Source organism: Neofelis nebulosa, chromosome 6 (genome assembly GCF_028018385.1).
Source record: "Neofelis nebulosa isolate mNeoNeb1 chromosome 6, mNeoNeb1.pri, whole genome shotgun sequence".
Lineage (NCBI taxonomy): Eukaryota > Metazoa > Chordata > Mammalia > Carnivora > Felidae > Neofelis > Neofelis nebulosa.
The window spans coordinates 54887087-54914462 of NC_080787.1; the positions used below are offsets into that span (position 1 = coordinate 54887087).

General features: G+C 41.3%; 1 protein-coding gene across 3 annotated transcripts in view; it reads left to right on the plus strand.

The window, feature by feature from the left end:
- Window positions 1-26671, plus strand: part of LRRC1 (leucine rich repeat containing 1) — a 133480-nt gene extending 106809 nt beyond the window's left edge. For all 3 annotated transcript variants that reach the window (XM_058734276.1, XM_058734278.1, XM_058734277.1), the window contains exons 8-14: window positions 834-978; window positions 3132-3250; window positions 4739-4822; window positions 14605-14720; window positions 22274-22446; window positions 23326-23462; window positions 25077-26671. In XM_058734276.1, coding sequence (XP_058590259.1) covers window positions 834-978; window positions 3132-3250; window positions 4739-4822; window positions 14605-14720; window positions 22274-22446; window positions 23326-23462; window positions 25077-25235 — 933 coding nt within the window. In that variant the 3' untranslated portion in view covers window positions 25236-26671. The remainder of the gene's footprint in view (window positions 1-833; window positions 979-3131; window positions 3251-4738; window positions 4823-14604; window positions 14721-22273; window positions 22447-23325; window positions 23463-25076) is intronic.
- Window positions 26672-27376: the final 705 nt, after the last annotated feature.

Sequence of the window (27376 nt, forward strand, 5' to 3'; positions counted from 1 at the left end):
GATTACATGCTTAGAGCTAGCTGCGTTTCCGGGAGGGAAATATGGAAACAACAGTCTATAGCCCACACGTGGACAGGGAGTGTCTCACGGTTGGAGCTAGCTGTCTAGGTGAGAGGGGGAATTTAATGTAGTGGCAATGGGACCAGAAAAGTGGAGGCCATTATAAAAGAGAAAATATGTATTTTGTGAATGGAAGGTAAGATACCTCTTGAACAGAACGCTGGACTCCTTGAGGTTCTTTCTCCACTCCTTGGATGGCCTGTTGTCTCTGAAAGCAGTATGCTTGCTTCTCTCTTCTGTCGATGGTGAAGGTGTCAGTGGGTCTGGAGGCCCCAGTATTGCCGGGGTGCAGTCACATTGATGTTTGTTGTAACAGGTACTACTGGTCATGGGAGATAAAAAGGAGATGGTCTCTTAACAGAGAAAATCTCAGGGTCACCCCGAATTCTAAGCTGCTTACCCAAGGGATTGATTCTAAACCTGAAGAACTGGATTCCAGACTCCTTTTGTTTTTTTTTTTAATTATGTTACCCTACAGTCATTTGTCCTCTCTTGGTGCCAGTCTCTTCATCTGTTAAGTGAGAATGATTCCTTGCCTGCCTGAAGTTGGGGAGCTTGGCATCCCTCCCAGCTCCGTGTCTGTGATTGATACAGCTTCCCGTTTTCATTGGAAGGGGGTCTGGAAATTCACTCCAGCCTCCTCCTATAGATAAACACTAAGGAAACATCCTCAGCACTGCTTTGGGAATTGACTGTGAAAAATCCCTGTAAGAAATTCCTCTGTACTGTAGCAGGGTGAAGCATGAGTCTCTTTTTCTGTGTCACTGGTGTAGGAAATAGGAAATCTGAAGAATCTGCTGTGCTTAGATGTCTCTGAAAACAGGTTGGAGAGACTTCCTGAAGAAATCAGTGGCCTGACTTCGTTAACAGATTTAGTCATTTCCCAGAACTTACTAGAAATGATTCCGGATGGCATCGGTAAGTATCGAAAGGAATTGCCTTCTAAAGATGTTGGCTGTTGTCTTGAGCCTGTGGGACTCACTCCTTTGATCCTTTGGTCACCACTCTCAGATGCTGGGGATGGGAGTCCTTTAGTCTCCTTGTTTATTTGTTCTTAAAGAAGGAATGCAAAGAATGTTCAATACAATTGAAGTTTCTCAGGATGCAGTTATTTCTGTCCTCCTGGTTTGGTAACAGTTGTACCTGTTGTTACTTCTAATGTCAACTCATCTATTTCACCCACATCTCCTTTCAGTGATTTCCGTAGAGATTAGTCTGAATAATAGAATATATTTCAGGCATGTGAGCAGTCACTGAGAGATTTCTCCATGAGCACCCTAACAGTTTATGAGAAAGTCACCCTGACCTTATGCACGACCTAGGGAAGAATGGTGTGCTTGGGTTGAGCCTTTTATAGTTCTTTGAGAATAATCTTTTCCTTTAACCGTCCTATGCTGTTTCCTTTAAAAAGAAATTAGTCCAGACGTTTCCTTTACCATAAAGGCATGCAGTTCAGCTTGAGAAAATAAACGCAGAGAGGGTATAAACAGACACGGACCAGGAGCTCCACCATAGCAAAGCCACTTAGAACTTGTAAGAAACTACCTTTAACCAAATAGTTAACATAGGCTTGCTGTCTTTGACCTTTTTTTTTTTTTTTTGACTTTTATTCAAAATATCAAGGGAAGTTTCTGAAAGTTTTTCAGTAATTGGAGAAGCTATATGACAGAGGACCAATTCCTTTCTGCTATTTGGTCAAGATGAAAGCAGTAACTGATAATAGCATCTTGGCAGGAACACAGACATTGCCTTTTGCTTCAGACTGGCTGGAAAATTGATGGGGACTTTGACTTTAGGTAGAGATGTTGGGTGAGAGTGATACATGACACCTGCAAACAGTTTGTAGGCACTGGGGACATTTAGTTGCTTGGCATAGGAAGTAGGAGGTGTCAGATGGCTGACTTCAAGCACTTGAAAGGCTGTTGTGGAGAAGAGAGGTCAATGTGTTACATCTTCTAGTTCAGGTGAGCGCAAGGAAAAGATCTGAGAGAAATACTGGCTACAAATTAGTTTGGGCTGCTTAGTGAAGGGATGGGAACCCTGTCAACTGAAGTGTTCAAAGAGAGGCTGCAAGACCACTTGCCAGAAAACTGTTAGGGAGACTTCGTTGGGGGGGAATCTATCGATTCAATTCAGTGTGCCTCTCCTGCCAGTGAAGAGAGTTGCAAAGCCTCTGGGGACAGTGTTAGTAGGTTATTGATGATGCTAAATAAAGAGCTCAAGAATCCATTAGTTCTCCTGCCTTGCTCTGTGACCACACACAAGGCAGGTTAATTTTTTCAACATGTCCCTTTCTCCGGCTTGACGTCTCTTTTAAGATACAGGCTGTTTTCTGATTTTACTGGGGACTGTAGCATCATGCCAGCCTCTCTCAGTAGATAGTGAGGATGTCTGCTTTGTAGCTTCATTCCCTTGAGTTATAGTTGAACATGAGAATCCAAAAGCCTTAGGCTTTCCTTCACTCAGTGGGGATTTTGAGGATGCTGTGGTCACTCCATTCTTCTTTTCCATGGCCTGCAGGCATCACCAGAAAGTCTAGTCTTTATGCTCTGAGTGAAATACATTCAGTTCTTCATGTGGCTTTTCAAAGATTGCCATTTTCTTCTGCATACCTAGAAACACTTCATTGTAGGAATCTTCACTGAGGCATTTTCATTCATAGGTGATAGAATAAACTGTACTTTATTGTTTTTTGTTTTTGGTGAGGACGATTCTTGGAGTACAATGAAAGCCTCTCTCCTTTGTACATGATACATTTCATGTTCTTAAAGATGCATCAAAAGCTAGCTGGTTGTTTTTCTGTAAATTTTCCGGCTTTGATACAGTATTTTTATGTAATGACTTTTAAAACGATTTGTTTCTAATTGCTGACTGTTTCTGATGTTCTGATAACATTTAACTCTCAACCTTTAGTGATCTAAATGCGAATGATGTGGTTTCATAATGTGAAAAGTTGGGTGAGGAAAAAAAATGAATAAGTGTTTAAAACAAAAAAGAACAGCAGATAAGAGATACCAAGTGATGATTAGGAAGACAATTGTAACTAATGAGTTGAAATAATGCTTTTCCAGGAAAACTGAAGAAACTGTCGATCTTGAAAGTGGATCAGAACAGACTCACACAGTTGCCTGAAGCAGTTGGAGACTGTGAAAGCCTCACTGAATTAGTTCTTACAGAAAACCGGCTCCTGGTGAGTGTGGCTTGCACGTTCAAATGGATGCATAGAGTGTGCTTTCTATATGTCAAGACTTATTAGGGTAGATTCTACTTACAATTTGGGTGGGCTACATGGAACTTTTCTCATGTTACATCTAAAAAAGGGACTTGTAAAGCAAATGCATGACATAAAGATGATTGGCTTTTAACCTGCTTCAGTGAAGAGAATGGTATTTAAGCTCCCCTTACAGAGTTTCCAGGGAGGTGCAGGAATGAGCCACTGATGCCTCTGCCATGGTGTCTGAGGACCACCAGAGCAAACGTTCTCTCAGGGCTCTTCGAGTAAATGGAAAGAGAGAGAGAGAGAGAGAGAAGGGGAGAAAACGGTGGTTGACCAGGGGGTGGGGGGTGGTTAGTGTGAGTGCTCTCTGGAGGACTGGGTGTGGGTCTGTGATCCTACCCCGCCCTAGAAATTGGGGATGAAGGTGGCTGCAAGTGCCCCTGCCTTGGGCCGGGCTTCCCTTCCTACCAAGGGCAGAGCTTTGGCCTACACCACCTACCAGGGGCAGTCTCGCTTGCTCTCACTTCCTGCCGCTTCCTCTGCTTTCCATCAGGCCCTCATTTATTACTTCATCTTCTCCTTTTCCTCTTCGTCGTCTTGTAGCAGCTTTTGCTTCAGTTTACTTTCCTACCTTTCTCCCTGTATTTTGTCCCTGTATTTCCTACCCTACTTTCCCTTCTTCTTTTTCCTCTTCTCTTCTCCTTTTTTATAAAAAGTATAAGTAATGTTCTTGAGGTGGAAAGAGCAGAAAAAGCATGAGTGGGTAGGACACAGAGCTGGTGGGGGAGCTTGGCCACATCTCTCCTCCGGCAGCCTCCTCTGGCGGCTGTAGTGGAAGTGACCTAACCTTCCCATCCTAGTTTGTGGTTTCAGGCTTACAGATAGTAATCACAACACTTATAAAAATGGTATTCATTCACCCCTGGCTTGCATCAGAGTGTTGAAGCTCCCCCCTTCATCAGGGTACTGCCTGGCTCCTATAGTTCTCTGTGCACCCCACTCCTCCCACCCTGCTCACCTTGTTCCTGTTCCCATGCTGCTGTCCCCGTGCCACTCATGGCACCCGTGCTCAGGGTTCTGATTTCCCCTAGCCATCTGGCTTCCAGTCATCCAGGCCATTCTCCCAGTGTGGTTCTCCAAGGTGCAGATAGTTAAGGGACGAATCTTGAGGTGCAAATTCTTTAACACTGAAGAACATTCATTACCTCTTTACTAGGTATTTCTCTGTTCCCAGATCTGTGCCTTTGACTTCATTTTATTGAAACATATTCCTGTTTTAACAAAAATGCAAAATATTTCATTGTACATCTTCCAAATGAGCTTTAATGTGTCTGATATTCAGGAAGAACTGCTATGTCTCTTTCTGGATGAAATTATATTCTTTAAGTCCTTGAGAAGATCTGTTTTACTGTGAGTCACGTCTCTGAAAATAAATTAATAATTAAAATGTTATTTTAACAGACCTTACCTAAGAGCATTGGAAAACTTAAGAAGTTGAGCAACTTGAATGCAGACAGAAATAAATTAGTGTCTTTACCAAAAGAGGTATGTGCTTTAAAAAAACCATAATAATTACAAAGAAATAACAGCATATATGGATCAGAAATATCAGATGTTTTAAAAGACTTAATGTGGTGCTTTTTAAATGTTACATACTCTCATTTGTGGGCACAGAGGTGGTCGGAGGAGTTATATCAAAGACCAATCATCAGTAACATTAAAGAGAGTAGATGGGTCCAGATGACTCTGAGCATTGTTGAGAAAGGTGAATTGATAGGATTTTAAGTGCCAGAAAGGGAGATTTGACGTTTCTGACTTGACATATAGAGAATGGTGACACCATTTGGGAGTTTAGCAGAGGAGGAAGTAGATGACGTTGGGTCTGAGTTTAAAGTGAAATTAAACCACTTCCTAAGACATTGGAATTATAAAAGTGGACCTTGATGCAACCTTTTTACTGGGCAGAGACTGATACTGGGCAGTGTTCATTTCCAGGTGAGAGTGAATGAACTCTTCACAAAGGCATTCACATAGAGGAACGTGAATGGGAAGCTATAGCCAGACTCTTAGGTGTTTTGTTTGTTTGTTTGTTTGTTTGTTTTTGTTTTTGCCAGTGGTCCAACCAGGAGAAGAGACCATGACCATTCACTGTGGGGAGTAGTTGTGCAGACTTAGAGGCATGTAAATTCTGGAAAGGGAGGTAGAAATGCTGAGAATGAGAAGGAAATTCAGAGCAGATGCAACAGAGAAGTATTTAGTGTGATGTTTAACAAGAAGGCTTACCTTCTATTTGGAACTAGGAGAATTTGGAGATGGGGAGTACCGAGGTTGATTTTTTGTTAGCTCTTAGCCTGAAACCCCGTTTCAGCCACCCTTCTGTCCCCTGTCAAATGTTGGTGCCCCCCCCCCCCTTTTGCTAGGCCTCACATGAAAAAGTGTGGTATCGTGTGATATGATCCCTGCCCAGGCGGAGTGTCCTTCCTATTCCTGTCTTGACCCTTTCCTACATCTCCCTTGGGATGATTTTAAACCTGCCATCCCACCAGCCAGAACCTGTGGGGTTCTTATTTCCCTAGGGCCCTTCTGAACTTGGTCTGGTTTCTCTTTCCTCATCTTCACACTGTATCCTCACTGTCCCAGTTGTCTGTCTGGGCAAGACGGCCAACATTCCTGAGGGGAAGCATGGCAAGTATTTGTTATAAATGCGGCCATATTCTGACCCACCCTTACTGTGAGCACCAGCACTTGAATGAAACTGTTCCCCACAGAGAGATTTAAGTACATCTCTGCTAAGCTGGGCCACAAATAAGAGATTTTGGTCATCAGACATTTTGGTTTCCACCTCACAGTGATAAACCACAACACAGAGCTGATATTCTGAATGTTGATTTTACTCTTGTTGAATGGGTAATAGACCAGACCCGTAGTCACGTGGCCAGAGAAGTAGGAAAGATTTAATACTTGCTTTCTCAATGCCACATACGTAGCCAGAGTTCTCATGTTTGTTGACTCACTGAATCTTCGTAACAGGTGAGATCATGAGAGAAATTTTCTCATTTTAGAGATAAAGAAACTGAGGCCAGTGAAAACTTTTCCTTAGCAAGCCTCACGTAGCTAGGAGTTAGTAGAATGGACACTAGAGATGTGTCCTGACAGTGAGCCCACTGCTTTTGCACAGGCCAAGAAAGCATGACCACTCAGGTGATACAGATTCGGTCTAGCCTGTTCATCGGTGTGCCCTTGAGTTGGTAAAGAAAGGTGAAACTATCTGTAGTGTGGACATGTTAGAAAATTAATACATTTTAGGAACACGTTCAAAGTCAGTGCCAAAGGGAGCGGTTGGAAGTTGAATGGCCATCCCCAGTAAGCTTCCCCACCCAGCCTGTCTTCCCTGTCCCTCTCTTCTGGTTCTCTTTTGAAGGAACATTCTTTACAAAACTTTAACATTTTATTTGTAAAATTATTGCTATCATTTCGGCATCCGTCCTCTTTACATTCTGAGAATGAAACTTGTACTCAGGGTTCAGAGATTATGCCTACCACATGCCGTGTCGTGTGTCTGTGTAAGTCTCTTAGAACAGCTTTTCACAATGTGGAAAGTGAACATGGTGTGAAAATAGTCCTGGCTTCAAAGCATTTTAGTTAGCTGTCACGTGGTATCTGTTCTCTATGAAATTGTGGTTGGTTTTCTGGCATGTTTATAAAGGAGTAAAGTCTGTGCCCCTTCCTTCAGGTTCGAGGTAAAGCAGAGAATGTTTAAAGCAGAATCAGCTCTTTTCTGGCACACCTTCACTAGTGACTACTCTTGCAAACTCACCTCCCAGAGTAGGAAAATGCCCTGAGCCCATGTGCCTAATTCTGCTGCGGGTTACAGTTTGGTGACCCAGGAGAAATGGCTGAGTGCTTGTTGTTGACCTTTGGGGCTGAGCAGCCAGACCACTCAAGTCCTCCTTACATCGAAACATGTCACGTTGGTCTGGGCAGCACCGCTGCGCCATGAGTCTCTGTGCAGTGAGTGTGGTAGGCCCTGTGACCGTGAGTGTGTGTGTGTGTGTGTGTGTGTGTGTGTGTGTGTGAGACCGGGTGGGGTGACAGAAGGGATGGGCCTTGTGCACTTGCTCTGCCTCCAAGCTTGATACCATTTGATCATATCCTATACTTTCCTGATTGGAGTCTTCCCTTCCAAAACTTGACTGCTTTCTCTTGAACAATGAAGTTGCATGCATGACCTATCTAAACTGCAATGCTGACCGATTCAATGTACATGCCAAAAATCCATAATTGTTTTAATTGCTATTGGTCTGGTGTGCCGTGTGGTTCTTCCTATTTTTTGCCTTTCTTTAATTTGATATTATTGTATATCGTCAGTTTTGTATAGCACAGCTCCTTAGTCTTTTGCAGCAATTTATTTGTATTTTGTTTTTTTCCCAAATGAGGGGAAAATGTTTGTACTGTGGGTCACAATAATAGATTCTGTTTGTGTTTTGTGTTGTTATTTGTAGTAAACATTTGCAAATCAATGAATGTCTCTTATTTTCTTAATTGTTAGCTGCTTGGAAATTTAGAAAAGTCGGGTAAACTTGTTATCTTGTAAGTATTGTTCAGACCACAGTTGCATCTCTAACTTCCATTTTGCTTTTTAAATGCATGAAGATTCAAATCGACTGACTGCTTTGTGTGTTCCTCATTGTAAAATATTGTACATTTTCCTCTAAACTCAGGTTGTTTTTTTTTTCAAAATGACTGCATGGCCTGGAACCTTATTTTGTTATGTGTTTGTCAGATTTGTTCAAACTATTCTCTCTCAAAAGAATGCTTATCTGTGAGTTACGTTTTAAGTTATTGAGAAATTCTGAAAGGCGTAACGTGGCAGCTCATGTGTCTTCACTAAATTCCGGTTTGTTGCCACAATTCTCTCTCTAGTGGAAAGGCTAGATGTGCTTTATTTGCTACATGTAGCATGCTTCCGATTTTTTCAGCAACTTATTTGTGTCTTTCATTTCTCATCCTGTTGTAGAAGTATGAACGCTTCTGGGAAAAGAAGTCTCCCTAAAAAGCTCATGTTTTTGAAGAAGAGACTGTGTTACATGATCATGGGCAGACAGGGAGTTGGTTTATGTGCGATCGTGGGTATGATGAAAGAGAGTCAGCAAATTTATAACATTCCCCAACCAAATCGTACCTTTAAACAACCTGCCCCAGCTAAAGAGATCCTGGCCAGAAGAAATTGAACATGTGTCCAAGCTTAGAATCCAGTCTTTGGTCTCCATCAGGAAAAAATGAAAGTGATCTTGACTCCATCATATGTCTACAGTCACATGAGACAAGATAGGATTGGCAGATCATTCATCAGAGATTTTTTTCCCCCTTTTTTTAAATGAGGCAATCTCTCAACATTAATTACCCATACATATTGTTGTGATTTTCATAAGTATCTGTGCTGACAGTTCATTTTTGTGGATAGTTTTCTGTCTTTACTACCATTTAATTTAATGTAAGCTTCCATCATATTCTGAAATTGATTATTCATAAATAAAAGAGATGAGATAAAACCTAAAAATACTAGAATAAAATATAGTTGGTTATTGGATATCAAAATGGAGAAGGCATTCCTAAACTTGAAAGAGGAAGTAGGTTGTAAAAGAGACAACTGATTGATGTGTCTATGTGAAAATTAGATTTCTGATGGTCAAGAAGGTAAAGTCAGCCTGGGGGCAAGGGGACATTTATAACATCACAACCGAGGGAGGTCTCTCCTTACTTTGTTTGAAATCCTTCCAGATCATTGAGAAAAAAGATAGTCCCGCTAGGAAAAAAGCAGACAAAAATAAAAGCAAAGAACCCATCATAAGAAACAATAAGTGATTCAGAGAATTAAAAATAGAAATGGCTATGCATGTGAAAAAATTTTTAGCCTCATCAGTATTCACAGAAATGTTAGTGGAAGCTTTTTGACCTATCTTATTTCAAGATTAAAAAAAATAATAAGGATACCAAATGTTGGTGAGGGCATGGGAAAATGTATATTGTCCTAGAAGAATAACTTATTACAGGTTCTCTGGAAGGGAGTAAAGTAATAGGAAAACCTTTAAGAGTATTCATACCCATTGATTCTGGAATGCTACTTCTAGGGCTTTGCCATAAGAAAACAATTATGGACACACATTAAAATCATGCCCAAGAAGATTTCTCACATACGTAGAGGCTCATAGGTGACATGTGCCACGCCAAGCACGTACAGGGGCAGCTAACCTGTGCCAGGCGCTGTGTTGAGGGATTTCCTGCATATTTTTGTCTGATTTTCACAGCAGTTCTATGAAGTGTGGGTGAATCGTGATCCACATCCAAGAGACTGTGAAAGTGAGACTCAGTGTAAGGAACTCACCCAAGGTTACACGGGGAAGAAATGGCAGAACCAACTAGCCATGTCTAATGTGGGAGCTTTGCGCAGTGATCTGTGAGACTGCTGGAGAATGAAATACTTACGTAATCAGTAAAAATCCTTTTAGAAGCATAATGACGTGGGAAGACGTTCTTGGTGTCATATGTAAACTGAGGTGCTGAAGATCGAGCGTTGGTCCTAATTTTGTTGAAGTGTATATACATAATCAAGTATATGGCAATACTACTAAAAGATTGTACTTCAAAATGTTCATACTGATTGTCCCTTTGTGATAGAATTTGATCTATTTTTTTTCATTGTGCTTGTGTGTGTGTGTGTGTGTGTGTATGGTTTTTATTTTCCAGTCAACGTAACTTACTGTTTTATAATTAGAAAATAAGAATGCCATAGCTATTAGTGGATATTTTGATGTCAGTGGCCCAATAATTCAGGAAGTCCCAAAGTCACATGATTTCCAAAATATTTATGAAATAGGAACATTCAAATAATATGCCACAGATGATGATGGGAAAGATAAAAACAGTCTTTGGTTTCTAAATTACACATATTATTACAGCTCAAATTATATTTTGACCAGATTTTGCTTATTGTACATTTTCCTTTTTGCCAGTGAAATGTGGGTTCCATTCTGTTACATAGAATGTTAACAGGCAGATACTGAAGGAAAATGAAAGTTTCTTCACAATTAGGGCAGGCATTCAGAAAGTGGAATATAGGTAGACCAAGGGTGACTAATAGAGGCTTTCACTTTGAATCTCTGAATGTGATTATCTCCTCTAGAGTCATGTCACCTGTAGGTAGTAGTTAATATGTAGTGAAGGCTGACCTGGCTAAAGGTTTGCTTGGTGAAGTGCAGGTCCCATCTTCTTCAGATGGATTATATCGGATCCAAACAGGGAAGGAAAATATCTGCAGTTAAGAGACACGAAACAGCGAAACAGAGGTTCTCAGCTACATTCTGTAGTTCTCCAAGTCCAACCCCTTGTATTCTGGGAAGGTACTATTATGTGGTTTGAGGAAGTTTAAAAATACCAGCTTCCTACGTAACTGGTAATAAGTTATTTAAACAGTGACCCTGCTTCCCAGAATTCCTCAATGACACAGGCATTTCATCCCAGTGACCACTAAGGACCCTGCAAACTCTGCCTCCTGAGCCCAAGAGAGAAAGCAGAAATACATATGAACAATATGTATAACGCAATACTGAGCTCATGTTAGTGCTTCACTGGCATTACAGTCATGGTGTATTTATCACGGTGACATTTTGTCGCTGTGGTGCGTGGTTGGGGGAGAGAGTTTGAAGCTCAAGTGTGTTCTGGGGAGAGCTCACCAGCATCGGTACACTTCTAGCAACTTAGTACGTCGGTGTTGTCTGCACTCGCTATTTGGATCTGGGGCTTTCGCTTCTTGAAAAGACCGTAACGCTCATGTTTATTTGCCAGCCACATTTACTAGTCCAGGTTCTATGATAGGTGCTAAATTTTATTTGTGGTTTCATTCAGTTTAGCCCTGATTGTTACTTTTGGTTAAAGACCACAGAACACATGACGGACGCTAGATTCCAGCCCAGGTCTGTGTGATCTCAAAGCATCCACTCCGTGGCACCACTTCCCTCCCTAAGGTCTATAAAGAACTGTGCCTTTTGAGTTATGGTTTTTACTGCTTAACAATTTTTTCTAAAAGCCAAAGGTTCGTGGCATGCCTTCTTGGCTGATTTGGAAAGAGGTCTCTGTGTGACTGTTTGCCTGGGACAGCATGTGCCTTTGAGGGTGATGAAGGCATCCCCAGCACGCTCTGCAATAACACTTGCTCTTTGTTGGCATTGTTTTCTGAAAACCTTAGACAATAGAGATCAGGAGGTCACTCTGCCCGCGGTGACAACCCAGAGTGCCTAGAAGGCTCTTGAATACAATTGCTTTCCACCCCTTGAGGTCTCAAATGGGTATAAGATTAGAATGGGACAGGAAAAAGAAAAAATAAATAAATGAGACTATAAGCACAGGAGACAGCTCCCACACTCCAGTGGAAGTTGACACTATTTCCCCCCAAATACTTGAGTGTTTACTTGTCCAAAACTTTTATTGCTCTAACAACGATTAGAGCCCTCTCTGACCCATTGCAATTAGTTAATTAATTTTTGTAACAGACAATATATGTACATGGTACAGATTGAAAACGTTCACATGGTGTAGTATTAGGGCCCCCAAACAGATATCCTACAGGTGGCTAGAGCAGTGGACAGCTTCACGACAAAGCGTCCCAAATTAGGATGCAGTTTCAGCTCTGTACACTGCTCCAGTAGTTTTATTTTGCCACTGTGAGGGTTGTGTATGTGAATAACTGATATCATCTGCTTTGGCTCCCTGCAGTACGGACAAATCTTATGTCTTCAAAGCCAGGCCAGGATCGTAAGGTTGAGGGGTGTCCAGCCTCAGCCTCGGGCTGATCTGGAAGACCTTCCACATGGCATACAGGCCCACCGCTGACCCCAGTGCAGATACCCCTCCACATGGAGCAGGGCCACGGGGGGTTCCCTTCCACGAGGGGCTTGGGTATTCCTGCCCATGAGTAGATCTCTTTTGGGCTCATCTCAGTTTATCAGAGAGAATCTAATCATGTCAATCCTCAGAAGATTCACAGTTTTGAATCCTTGCATGGTATTCCTGGGCATCTGAGTAAAACTGATGATTGATTCCCTTCCTCAAGGGAGGGAAGAATGCCAAGCCCCTCAAAGATCCTGTTGCACCCCTCTTTTAGGACATGATATGGGGGCCCTATGTTTATAGAAGCTAAGAGGACACTCTAGTGTTTTCTAGAGAAAACAAGAGTTGTTTGGCTTTCATTGCTACACATAGAAGCAGGCACTAACTTTAAGCAGCAGCCTTTCACTAGTTAGTAAACAAATAAACATTAACTGTATAAACATGTCTAAATGAGAAAAGTTGGTAGGTAGATGGGATGGGTACGGTACTTGCCAAGCACCCTGGTTTTATGTACATGCACAAATTAAACAGCTTGGTGAAACAATCTGTCAGAGGGCCTGTATAGACCATAATTACGAAAGAAACGCAGAGTGCTGTATTGGTGTGGACCGGTGGGTTTTGGGAAGACATGATGATGTAGAGGATGTTTAGCTAATATTGGATGATTGATAAGATTTAGAAGGACAGAAAAAATAAGAACATTTCTATAGGAAACGGTGGGACCCAAATGATGGATTTTATTTTTATTTTGTTATTTTTAAAAATCATTTATTTTGAGAGAGAGAGAAAGTGTGAGAGAGTGCAAGCAGGGGAGGGACAGAGGGACATAGAGAGCAAGTAGGGGAGGGGCTGAGAGAGAGGGAGAGAGAGAATTCCAAGCAGAATACACACTTGTCAGCACAGAGCCCTACACAGGGCTCAATCCCATGAACCGTGAGATTATGACCTGAGCCAAAATCAAGAGTCAGACGCTTAACTGACTGAGCCCTCCGGGTGCCCCTAAAATGATGTATTTTAGAGGACAGTGAAAGCACCAGTTTTGCTGGGATGGGAAATGTGAACACTGAGAAAGAATGGGGACAAACTAGAAGTCTTTCTACATATCTGGGTGTTTTCCATTTTAGACGGATTTTCATGTTTCCTTATGTTTATTTTTCTTTTACATCCGCTCTGGTTAAATACTGTGGTTAAATGTATTATCTCAAAGTCTTTATATGAACTCCTAAGGGAAGCCATGATAAGATTGTTCATGAAGATAATTATGTAGCAATTCCATAAATATGCCTTCTTCTCTTTAAGATACATACATACACACAACACATGTCATAGGAAAGGGCATAAGATGTGTTCAGCTATTACTGAAGATGCAAGTCTCTTGCCCCTCCTCAAGTGGGAGGCTGTGGAGTATTTTTCCATGTGTTTGAGAGACATCAATAGGTTCCTTCATGAGCCTTTTCTTGCAGCCGCCCTGGGTGAGGATAGCGAGTACAGGGAGAATGTAGTTCTGTATGGAGTCCTGAATGTTGTGTCTGAGATCAAGTTGTGTTTCCACCCTCTTGGTCCAGCTTTCCTGACCATAGGAACCAGAGCCAATTTGTTCAAGAGGATGATTGAATTCTTTTGTGCTTCTGTTCTTTTTTGAAGACTAGATCCAAGCAAAGCTCAATTACCTTTGAATCGCTTACTTTAAAAATAAATGGTAATCAAATTTGGTGTGGATACAGATAGTGATACACTTCTACCCACATTAGTTTTACCAGATTAATGTATGTATTTACCAAATTCAATTTTTGCTAAAATAGTGTTGATTTTGCAGTTGTCAAAGGAAAACGAATAATGAATTTACCAAACTCAGTTGTGAATAACCAAAAGCTATTAAAAGATGTATGGTGCAAATTAGTGTACTGTGTCATCTATCAGATGTCTTTTTTCCCCCCTCCCTCCCTTCCTCTCTCTCTCTCTCTCTCTCTCTCTCTCTCTCTTAAATGAACTGGAACACTGGGAATACTAAATTTAATATAATGGGCAGGTCTTCAGAGGGGTGTATATGGATCATCCTTGGCCTTATTTTTGAAACTTAGAATTTTCAGTCTCCCATATTACCGAACAATAATTGTCTGGACCTGTGTGGCTTAGTTAACATATTTAAAAGACGCGGTTGCATTAGATAGCAGTGGAAAATGACTTGCATTTCAGAGTGTAAGTTTTGAACCGTCCTGTTTCTTTTCGTGATTTAATTTAGACTCTGAGTTTCATGTATTGCAGAGATTTTTAGGACCTTATTGGACTACTTAGTACTTTGATTTAAATTAATCATAGTTGGTCATCAGTGTCATTTTATGCATCCTTCTCATGCCATTTGATAAACAAGATACTCCACTCACACCACCATCTTCCAAAAAAACCTGGAAAAAAAGCCTGTATTTTCTTTCTCATTGTAGATTGGCGGGTGCTGCAGCCTCACCGTGTTCTGTGTGCGTGACAATAGACTGACTCGGATACCTGCAGAGGTGTCCCAGGCAACAGAGCTTCATGTCCTAGATGTGGCAGGGAACAGGTAAGCATGTCCTGGTTTGCTTTATTTGAGAAAAAGAACCAAATGTTCATGCACCCCAACCTTTGCCATCTTGCCTTTGCACCGTCTTCTAGAATATATACCGATGAGTCGAATGACCCAGGGCCCAGGAAGTTGTTAGTCTGAGAGCAGGGACAATGGGTCATTGGACAGATGAGGGACAGCCTAAGCGTGGGGCACTTTGAAATTGAAGTGGACACTTTTGTGGAAATGCTTCTCAGAACAGCAGTATGGTGATGTAAGGGAAACAGCACTGTCTGAGACCTGGGATACTTCGGTTTCACTTCAGCTTTTATAGCTAGCTTTTGTACGTCATCGTGAGCCTCTGAGTTTCCTCATCTGAAGAATGAGCTTGAATGAATTTGAACGAGATTTGAACCAGGGATCTTGATGTGCTCTGCTGGTGATTCTGAACCCCCTGAAATTGTAAATAAAATTGTTTCCAGGGATGCTTTTCCGGCCAAAGGATAACACAGCTAATGTCAGAATCACCAAGTGATCCATCTTCTGTGATAAAGTGAAGAGCCACCTGATGAGTGTCCCCAAGGTCACAGCAGTGCATTTCTCAAGTTCTGGGGTCAGAGGTCATGGTGGACTGCTCACTGGTTTCTGGAATATGCCTTCTCTTCACCTTTGTAAAATACACATTTGTTTCAGTCATTCTGTACTAGTTTCATCACCTCGGATGGTACACGTGCTTTCTTTCCCCTGAGCCTAGACCAGCTACTCTTTCTAGCTGGGACCCCCTTCTCTGGCTCCCACTTGTATCCCTCATCACTCATGCTTTCATTTTCACCAGGGAGCCTTCTTCTCTTGGAGCCTGCTTTTTTTTTTTTTTTTTTTTTTTCAATTCTCCCTGACATAGCACTCAGCACCGTATGATAAATGTGTGTGTAACCATCTAAACCTAACAGTGCCTGAAGTTAAATGTGGCACCTGTGTCACTGTGCCATTTATCCCTGCACAGTGCCTGGTACTTAACAATAAAAGCCTGGTAAATTCTTGTCGCCCAAATGAAAATGTTAAAAATGTTAGTTTTGTAGAGTGAATAGTAGGCCACTGCGAAATGCCTCGTGTCACAGGCTTCATCACCAAAGGAATTTAAAAAATGCTTTTGAGTATTACATAGTTAGATGGGAGAAAAAGTGCTCAGCCAGGGGAAAATGATCACCGATTCTGAATGGTAGATAGCAGCAGTCTGAAGAGTGTTTGGAGGATGGTGTGCTAAGTGCTGATTAGCTAGTCACTGAGGTCAGGCACAAGCCACTATTTTTCATTCTGGCTAATCCATTGTAGATAATGGTGCTAATAAATTGCAGGACACAGTAGGCCTCAGGGAATGCTCACCGTTTTCAAGTTAAGGCTCTCAGGACATCTTGATAGATTCTTAAGATCACTGACCGGTTACTGGAGACTCAGGATTAATTTGAGTTGAATGTTGACTTTCTGCTGGACTGAGTCCCACGCACAGTGTAGAGCTTGGGAAGGGTGGTTCTTCCCCCACCTCCAGCAGCAGGAACTCGGTGACTCCAAACCTTCCCGGATTCTTGTCACGTTGGCGAGCATGAATTTACATCGCTAATTCTTGAGCAGAATGATGGCTCTCATGTCTAAAAACTGCTCTTCACAGGAGTGAAGGCTCTATTCTCTAGTTCTCAGGAGGGAAAGTTAAATTTTTATTATGTTTGGGCTGGGGTGGAGAAAACCTCATTAAAAAGTGCACTTACATAGCTGTCGGCTGAGTCAGTGAAGTGTGTCTTTTAGCCCATGTATATATGGATTCATAACCAAATTTTAAACCTATTAAAATATTTAATTACTACTTATTTTAAGTATTAGTATAGAAACTAATAAAAAAAAAAGGCTACAATGTCAGCTTTTCAGCTTGCAGAAACGTTACACCATGGGAAATCATGCCACATAGGACAGAAGTTTTTGCCTCTTCTCTCAAGCATATAAAAAAGCAAATGGCACAGAGACTGCATGTTAGTTTCCACAAACTTTCTTTGACAAGTTTGATGGAATAACTATAAAATGCCACTGGGAAACTAAGTATCCAATCTTGTACAGTAACAGAGAAGATGTCTTTTATCATCAGCTACCCATGGACACAGAATACACATTTCCTTAATTCTTACTCTTTGCCACAGGACTGTCCACCAACTACCCAATATCTCTGGTATTTTGAGGATCTCTGAGGAAGAATAGTAAAATACTAGAAACAGTGGAGGTCAGTGGGGGAGTAGTTTGTACCTTTGAATTTTATAATCCAAAAATTAAATTTAAAAATACTAAAACAGGGGTACCTGGGTGGCTCAGTCAGTTAAGCGTCCGACTTTGGCTCAAGTCGTAATCTCACGGTTTGTGGGTTCAAGCCCCATGTCGGGCTCTGTGCTGACAGCTCAGAGCCTGGAACCTGCTTTGGGTTCTGTCTCCCAATCTCTTTCTCTCTCTGCCCCTGCCCTGCTCACGTTCTGTCTCTCTCTCTCTCTCTCTCTCAAAATAAATATTAAAAAATTCAAAAATACTAAAACATTACCTCACAGTTGTTAGAATGGCTGTTATCAATAAGACAAGAGGTAACAAGTGTTGGTAAGGACTTGGAGACAGGGGAACCCTCTTGCTCCATTGATGGGAATGCAGATTGGTGCAGCCACTAGGGAAGGCAGTGTGGAGGTTCCTCAAAACATAGAGGAACTACCCTATGATCTGGCCATCCCATTCTGATGTATGTCCAAGGGAAATGAAAACGGGGTATCGAAGACATATCTGCACCCCCATGTTCATTGCAGCATGAGTCACAGTAGCCAAGATATGGAACCAACCTAAACACTGTCAGCAGATGAATGGATAAAGAAGTGAGAAGGAAGGAAATCATGCTATTTATGACATGGATGGACTTTGAGGGCGTTATGCTAAGTGAAATAAGTCAGACAGAAAAAGACAAATACTATATGATCTCACATGTGAAATCTAAAAACAGCTGAACTCATAGAAATAGAGAGTAGCACGGATGTCATCAGAGGCTAGGGGTAGGGGAGGAAGGGAGGTGTTGATAAGTGGGTACAAATTCCCAGTTACAAGATGAATAATTTCTGGGGACCTGATGTCTATCATGGGGACTGCATTTAATAATACTGTATTATATCCTTGAAAGTTGCTAAGAGAGCAGATCTTAAATGTTCTCACTACATGCACACACACACACACGCACATGCACACAAGGTGGTAGTTATGCAACTGGATGGAGGTGTTAATTAACCCTACTGTGGTAAGTCCCTGGGGAATATATGAGTGTATCAAATCATCCCAGGTACCCCTTAAAGTTGCACAGTGTTCATGGCAATTATAGCTCAGTAAAGCTGGGAAGAAATATTAAAAGACAAAACACAACCCGGCAGTGTGGTTATACCATGGAGTACTAAGCACTTAAAAGGATGAGATGATCTCTCTGTGTAGTGACACAGGAGGCCCATGGTACTGAGTAAAAAGAGCAACTGTTGGGCATACGTAGTACTCTCATTTTTGTTTTTAAAACAACATATCTGTGCAGTACACCCAAACATCAATACCAGTTCCCCTAGAGAAGGGGTGGAGCCCTGAGGTCACAGGGGGCTTGCCCTTTAGATATTTCAGTTACATTTTCCTACCGATTATGTTCTATGTATCTTTAAACATTTTTGGAAACTCTGCTTAAAACTAAAAATTCCAGCAGGAGGTAAAAGATGAAACATTCCATTGTAAGACCTATGCAACGATAGGTTAAGTCAATATTAAATTAACCAGTCTAACCATGTTTAGTTGTCAAACTTGACAGTGCAGTCGCTACAGTAGTGCAGAGATAGGGAAGGTCACTTCAGGTTGATTGGTCGTGGATTTAACTGGAAATGAGAGGCTTGGCTCATGGTGTGGTTATTCGTTTGCTTTAGTCCTTGTACCATTGATGTAAATAGTAACCACAGGCTTTTTATTTTGGGGGGATGGGGTCCTAAATAAAACACAGAGATGTGGACAAATAGGACAGTGGTTTCTTGTGTTGATTCTGCAGAATACAGAAGGTACCAGAATAAACCAAAAATGTATTATTAACTCCTCTGGAAAGCAAGAATACACACACACACACACACACACACACACACACACACAGATGGGGCAGGGTGTGAGGATCTCTGAAAAAGAGCTTTTTTCTTTTTCTTTTTAAAAAAGTTTTTTTTAACGTTTATTTATTTTTGAGAGACAGAGACAGCGCACCATCAGGGGAGGGGCAGAGAGAGAGGGAGACACAGAATCCAAAGCAGGCTCCAGGCTCTGAGCTGCCAGCACAGACCCTGACATGGGGCTCGAACTCATGAGCTGTGAGATTATGACCTGAGCCCAAGTTGCCGCTTAATGGACTGAGCCACCCAGGTGCCCCCTTTTTTTCCTTTTTGTCTTTGACACTCTGAAACACCCTCCCTGGGACGCTTGCCAACGAGCTCATGTGTGGTGTGTGCTCGGCTGGCAACAGCCATGTTCAAGCTGGCACTCTGATATTTCACAGGGAAACTGGTGTTCTAGACAAGTCACTAATCTTACATGGCTTGGTTGAATGTCATTATAAGATCTGTTATTGTAGAGTCTAGTCATTTATTTCAGCTTTTACCATGATTTGTCATCCTTACAAGCTGCTATTTATTATTGATGCTCTGTTTAGCCTTTTATTTATACCTTTGGTTTAGTACTTAGCTGCAAAGCCAGTTATTCTTCTAAGAAGGTACAATGACCAGGGGCTCCAGGGGCTCCAGGATCCAGCTTCGGCTCAGGTCATGATCTCACAGTTTGTAAGTTCAAGCCCTGCATTGGGCTCTCTGCTGTCAGCAAAGAGCCTGCTTCAGATCCTCTGTCCCCCTCCTCTCTCTGCCCCTCCCCCACTTATACTCTATTTCTCATAACAAACAAACAAACAAAACAAACATTAATAAAAAGGTATGATGACCATGTTTGAGTATCTGTGTTTTGTGCCAGTTTTAAAATCTTAATTTTTTTTCCTTTATGCCCTCATGATTAAGAAATTTAGAGGCACTAACTGTAGATATCGTGCCTAGACCCTAAAACTTGAAACATTTCTAAAGAAGTAGGAACAGACATTCAAAAGAATGATCCTTTTGTTAGTAGTAAAATGAAAGACTTTGAGGTACTTGAAGCTTTCACGGTATGTTAGGGTAGTCTTAAAATCCCTGTCACCAGGCCAGGCAAATACATGTCTCCTGTCTTTAACTTCCTTGCATTTGAGCGTATGTGTGACAACCTTTGGGCAGAGGCAAGAATAATTTGTTGCATAAGCAGAAGAGATTTCACTTTCTATCTCCTTCATAGACCCAGCACCTCAAGACAGTAAGTAGAGCTGTAAAGCCTCTGCTTCCTTGGATCCCCTTGGGCGTCCTTCATGGTATAAGCCCATCACTCCCCTTGGTGGATTCTGGGATTTAAAAGTTCGTATTTCTTTCTCAGTCAGTTTGGCCCTTATTAGTGAAATTTTGTAGTGTACAATACATAGAGACTTTTTTTAATGTCTGTTATTGAGAGGGGGAGAGAGCAAGTGAGCAAGGGAGGGGCAGAGAGAGAGGGAGACAGAGAATCTGAAGCAGGCTGCATGCTGTCAGAGCACAGCCTGGTGCGGGGCTCACACCCACAAGCTGTGAAACCATGACCTGAGCCGAAGTTGGACACTCAACCAACTGAGCCCCCCAGGCACCCCATTCATGGGTACTTTAACGTAAGCAGATCTCATGGATGCATTGACGCTGAGGTACAATTCCACTGACTCAGTACTGCACCCAGTACATACGTGTGGGATGGACCAGCCTTTGCTGGACTAATTGTTAGGAAAAGAAACTATATTGTCGCCTGCATGACTGGTATATTGTAAATATCATGTGAAACACATACATTTTTCTTGTGAAAAGTTTGTCAATAATACATCCGTTGTTAACACTCTCGATGCATTCTTTGATCATTTTCACTTCATTTGTTAAAGTAACTTAACCAGTCTGTGCTTACATTTTATTTAGATAGTTTTATAATATCGGAGTGCAACTTCTCTTCATATCTCTACATAGAGTTCGCATTAATTTTCCATAAGCCTGTCAATTCAGAATGGCATCTATGTCTGAAAATGCAGCATTAATCTGTTGGCAAGATGTGTAGGTAGATCCCCCCACATGTGTTAACTGGAGATAGGTGTGCAATTTCATAAAAGAAAGAACCCCAGCAATATATGCTGTCATAGAATTTCTGATGGTATTACTGAGCCAGGGATTTCTTTTAAGAAAATGTTCCTCATCTTGGAGTCCTCAGAATGCAGTCACCTCATTATTGTCCAGCTTATGAAGACCCTGCCAAGATTGTAATTTAATACATAGAGACATCCTCAGAGTAAAAATACCTTATCAAATACAACCTTAGCTTCTTTGCACCTGAAGTTTCTGGTACCTAACAGAGGTTTGGTTATTTTCATCATGCACCAGTAGGCGTGTGTAAAGCATTGGTTTTCACTAAAGCAGCTTTTTCACCCCTCGCACTGTTAGCATCTTGGGCCTGATAATTCTCTGTTGTCAGGGCTGTCCTGTGCATTATGAGATGTATAGCAATATCCTCGGCCTCTACCCTCTAGATGCCAGCAGCACCTCCCAAAAATGTCTGCAGACACTGCTAGCTATCCCTAGGGGCAGAAGTGCCCCTGGTTAAGAACCACTGCACTAAAGTAATCTTTGGCAAGTACCAAGTACATATGATTCCTGGTGCGGATCTTTGCTAAATAGAGTTAATTGAATGTAGACACTGTGTCAGACATTTGTGTGAACATAAATATAAAATTAATCTTCAGGTGTCACATTACAATTTTTAAAGTGTTTTAATATATACGATCTCATTTGAAACTGAAACAATGTGAAGTGGACATTAATTATCACGTAGGAGTCTGGGAAGTGGGAGCTTCTAGAACCTGGAAGATACATGTTTGAAATGGATACCTAAAAATAAGCTCCCTAGAGAAATGCAATCCAAGAGAAAAACTTTTTAATCTTTATTTGAATTGCCACTTAAACTCTTCAACATCCCAGGCATCTCCTTCCTGTCGTCTTGATTTGCCAGGTGCTACTGGAAACAGGTAATCGTCGGTGAGGCTGTTGCCATTGACTCAGTAAAAACTGCTGCTTCTGGGTTCTTCCACAATTACTCTGGCTTTTTTTCTCTTTAAATCGAAACCTCCTAGTGCAAGACTTGACTCATGTGTTCCGTAATTTCCTCATGTTTTGCCCCATGGCCAGAGGAGCTAATAAGAAAGATGATGGCAGAAGAGGGAAGCCCAGTGACTGAACTGAGGAGTCTGCTCACAAAGAATACGTCAAGGATCTTATTATAAACATTAACATCTTGTTCCATGTTGAACCCGATCCCAGGAGGTTCTTTGTAATGTTTTTATTCAGTCTGTATTGACAGGAATTGATGTCATTATAAAATCTGAGACCCTGATGTCTCCTTTTGTTTTAAATTAGGCTATTACATCTGCCTTTATCCCTGACCGCCTTGAAGCTGAAGGCTCTGTGGCTGTCAGACAACCAGTCCCAGCCTCTGCTCACGTTCCAGACGGACACAGATCACGCCACAGGAGAGAAGATTTTGACCTGTGTCTTGCTTCCTCAGCTGCCTTCTGAACCTACTTGCCAAGGTGACTTTAAGGACAATACTCACATGGCCACATGCTCCTACTAACAGGAACAGGAGCTAATGTCTATCCATACGACCTCTTACTCCACATGCATCTGTAACTTGTCTAATATACTCCTCGGACCAGCCTGGGTGAGGTCACTGGGGGGGCTCCTCTGGGAAGGCTCCTCTGCACCTTTGCAGAAAACATACCCCTCACACCTGCTTATCATATCTGAAATTCCTTAAACAGCCTTTTGGGTTTGAACTGTGGCTAAAGCTGAAAATACAGATACTTTTTAAAAAGTTAACAGAGTCCCTTAAAATCCAAACTGATGGTTTAGAGGATTAGTACTGAACACCACTGTGGAACAGCGTTGCAGCCATTCTGTTGTTTTGAGTCATTGTTCCTTTGTGTTGTAAATTACGTGTGGTTTTAAAAAATATTCATAGTAGCATCAAATTGCTATAAAAATCCTTTTCTGAGAGCTGGTTTTTATAAAAGAGACCTAGAGTGCTCTGGGAGAACAGGAGTCCCCTAAGTGGAAAGGCCCCAAAGCATCTTGCCAATCCCAGACTTGTTAGAAGAGCTTTTAAGACCCCAGGGGAAAAACAAGGCAGAAAGTGTTACTGAGGAAAGTACTGGTGTCCCAAAGTCAGTGTATAGAAAATAATTGTGAGAAAGGATTCTACAAATTACGATGACATTCTCTAATGAAATATGAAGCCTTAATTTAACAGATCTTTTATATGATCTCAGATTGAATCATGCATCATTGAAAAGAAAGGGCAACCCTGTCCCAGACTTTTTTCTTTTCGTTTAAAATTTTTTTAAATACTGCATAGTAGTTACCAGTCACATGAACCGACTTCCCAGCTAATGTCGTCTTTGTCGTGACAGAGAACCTGCCTCGCTGTGGGGCTCTGGAAAGCTTGGTGAATGATGTCTCCGATGAGGCCTGGAATGAGCGTGCCATGAACAGAGTCAGTGCAATCCGATTTTTGGAAGACGAGAAAGACGAAGAAGACAATGAAACGGTATGGAGGTGGAAATTGATGGCCTACCTGGAAAATAAGGATTTCTTTTAATTTCCAATTGACTGTTCTCTGCTTTGCCTTCAGCATGTAAAAAAAAAAAAAATTTAGAAGGCAAAACTAGATACTTCTAGGTACTGATTCACCAAATGTATATAAAGCAAATGGAACTCTGTTTTTTGTTTGTTTGTTTGTTTGAATAGTGTATACTCCTTTTCTTTATTTGTGATAGCTTCCCTTCTTGCCTGCAGTAAATTGATGGGGAATTTTTTCTGTGTCTGTTGTTCTCGGTGAAGGAAGTCTCCTCCCCACGGCCGTTTATAGGTGTACCACATTGACTCCCTTCACATCTCGCAGTGTGACTTAGCTTGCCTTCTGTGGAGCCATGCTTCTGTGTCTTCTTCACGTAACCATTCTTCCCTTCACCTTTAGGCAGAGTGCTTGTGATATTAGTTGGGTTAATTTACTAGTTTTCATCCAAAAATCAAGAAGAGATCTGAAAGTACTACTTAGCCTTACTCCATTCACACTTGAAAATGTCTCTCAGGCAGCTGACATCTCCAGGAGTCAGTGACAACTCTCGAAATCTTACTACAAGTTGACTTTGGCTTAAACTCCTTGCACTAATTGAGATTTTCATAAGCAGAGCTGAGAGGGAGTACCTGCAGCCCCCAAAGCAATGTGTGGTTTTTAAATTACTGTCTGTAGTCTTTGTTATTCCAGCTGTCACCAAATGGGACTTCATCCACTTACAGTAGTGGATTGCAAAGTAGGAATTAGTCATGAAAAAATAACTTGAGCAGAAATGACTCCTCATAGCTGATTCCTCCTGCCTTGTTGGAGGGGGATGATTCACCCGCTCCTTCATGGCCGCCAACAGTGCCCTGGCAGTTTTGTGTTAACGTACTTTAGGCTCCTCCTGAAACTCCTTGGACAGTCCATTTAAAAGATACAGATACTGTTTTATGAGCCAGAGGGCATGTAACATGTCAAATAATACATTTTTTTAAAGATTGCCCCTGCCATATCACTTCACTTCCAGCACCGTAGCCTTTATTAGAAGACTGTGAACTCCAGTAGGTGATGTAAATAACACACACAGCAGCGGAATAAGAAAAGAAGCCCTTCTGTCTGTCTCTCTCTCTCTCTCTCTCTCTCTCTCTCTCTCTCTTTCTCTTTCCTTTTCCTTCTACTTCTATGCCTCCAGGGTTGAAGGAAGTCAGAACCACTTGGGGTAATAGGACATTTCAGGGATTTTAAGTTTTTGACCCCTTTATCTTCTTCTTTCTCCGCACCCCACACTAACATCTTGATCTTTTTTTTTCTTGCTGTTCATCGAACTTTATTTTCATATTACACTAATTTCACATTTTACGAAGTACCCTTTTATTGTGAAAGTAATCCTTCAGACTTGGCTAGACCAGTCCCGTGCCACGTTCATGTTCCCTTAAGTGCTTATTGGTAAGCAGCCGATAAACACTCGTGGGGCAGGAGGAGGTGCTCCTGCCCACTCTAACTCATAGCTCCTCAGAGGTAAGGAGGCCACTGCCTCCCAGCCGCCTGCTGGAAAGAGTAAAGGCATAAAAGCAAAACATTCACTCCCCTGTTTGTTTGCAGAGAACACTTCTGAGGCGAGCCACTCCACACCCTGGGGAGCTAAAGAATATGAAAAAGACAGTGGAGAATTTACGGAACGACCGGAATGCTGCTAAAGGACTGGATTCAAACAAGAACGAGGTCAATCACACCATTGACCGAGTGACCACTTCTGTATAGAACTTCACCTGCAGGTTTTACCTCCCGTGTCTCCCCCTGCTGTTGAGATGTTCCCGTGCCCTCTGGAGGAGCCTCATGCAGTCCTTGGTCTTCCCTGGAAGGCGGGGAGGCACGCGCCACCCCCAGGCCGCCTGCCGGGGTTGCTGCTCTGTCCACGGATGTGCCTTACTGCGGTCCAGGCGCGCTTCCTTTCCTCCAGCTTCCAGTCGTTTGTCATAATAAGTAGAATACACTACTGTAAACATCTGACCTTTGGTGTTGTCTTATATTAGGGTCAGGGAGCACAGGAAGGGGAATTGTTTTTGTCCTCCTCCCTCCTGTAAAGCGCCCGGGACATTTTTCTCTTGGACCTACTGATGAGAGAGAGTTTTATGTACGGGGAATAATTGATACTTTTTTAAAACCTTTTTTGGCAGCTCAGATGGTGTAAATTTTAAAAATTTTTGTATAGGTATTTCATAACAAAAAAAAATGTGTATTTCTTTTTCGTTATTTTATCATGGAAACGGTACATATTTTAGTATTTGTGCAGGAAGAAAAGCGCAAGAGTCCTAAAGTGTTTTCTCTTTTACCATCCACTTGTGCCTTACTGTATCCTGTGTCATGTCAAACGAGTTGCACACAGTGACGTCCTCAAGCAGTCAGATGAGACTAAGAATGTGGTACTTTTAAAGCAGTGTTGGATTTTAATCAGTAATCTACCTGGTGGATTTGTTTTTAGCCAAAAAGAAGAGTTACCACCAATTTGTAAATTTTATCAGTTGATTTTTTTTTTTAGAAAGATGAACCAAAGGATTAGACTGCTAATATTTCGTTTCTTAACACTTTTTATGAATGAGTCTCTTATAATGAGTACAGTGTCTGATTGTACCTACTTGGAAGGTATATGCCATTTGTAAAATAAAATCAGAAAAGCACAAAAGGAGAAAACTGGTTCAGGAATCCAGTGAGTAAATGAATTATGTACTGCAAAAGAAAGTATGATTTTTATTGAAGAAAGCTTTAAAAGTTTTATATTGAGATATAAAACCACAATAAAGCGAAATAACCTACAACCACATTAGACATATTGCTATCTTTGTAAGTGCAATTTAATTTGTAAATAGAGTTTGAGTCAAAATATAACAAAATATTGCTTCAAGTTTTAATTTTAAGTCTGCTAATTTAAGAGGTATGGGGGTATGTTTTGGTGCATTTCTGTTGATTTTTTTTTTTTTTTTTTGTATAATGTGATAAAAGAGAAATGAAAATGCCAGTTACTATGAGGAAAATCACGATATTGTTGGGTTTTTTGTTTTCTCTCCATGAAATAAAATCACCCTGGAATTAACCATACAACTTTTTAAACTTATCACCTTGTAATGTTCAGATGATGGCAAGTAGCTGCATTCTTTGACAGTGTGCTCCCATCCATTAAATATCCAAACTACTGGTCAGTTTTGAGTTAATTTCTTGCCCTTTTGCCACACAGGACAGACCCCAGAAGTGCCCTTCACTCTGGCAAATAACTTCGGGTTATGGCTGGCCAATTGGACTCGTTAGCAATCTGCTTTCAACCAACCAAATACAGTATCTTCTATTACTGCTGTGCGTTTACTTACTGGGTTCATTTTCTTTTTCTTTTTCTCTTTTTTTTTTTTTTTTTTGAATATTTATTCTTGAGAGAGAGAGAGAGAGAGGATGTAAGTGGGGGAAGAGCAGAGAGAAAGGGAGCCAGAGAAGCCCAAGCAAGATCCATGGTATCAGTGCAGAGCCTGATGCCAGGCTCCAACTCACAAACCATGAGATCATGACTTGAGCCAAAATCCAGAGTGAGACACTCAACAGACTGAGCCACCCAGGTGCCCCTCATTTTGCTTTTTAAGTTGTTTGTATATACACACACATATACATATATAAAATATATACACATATACATATATATAAAATATATATATATATATATATATTTTTTTTTTTTTTTTTTTTTTAAACTATTGAGTTGGAAGTACCATGGTGCATAAATGGTTTTTGGGCTACTCAGTTTTTTACCTTGCTTCCCAATCTCTGGAACACCGTTCTGTCTTCTCCATTTTAAGATTTTGGCATACTCTGTTTTAGGCCTGTGAAAATGATGCCACTAACTCATGGGCTGATAGGTA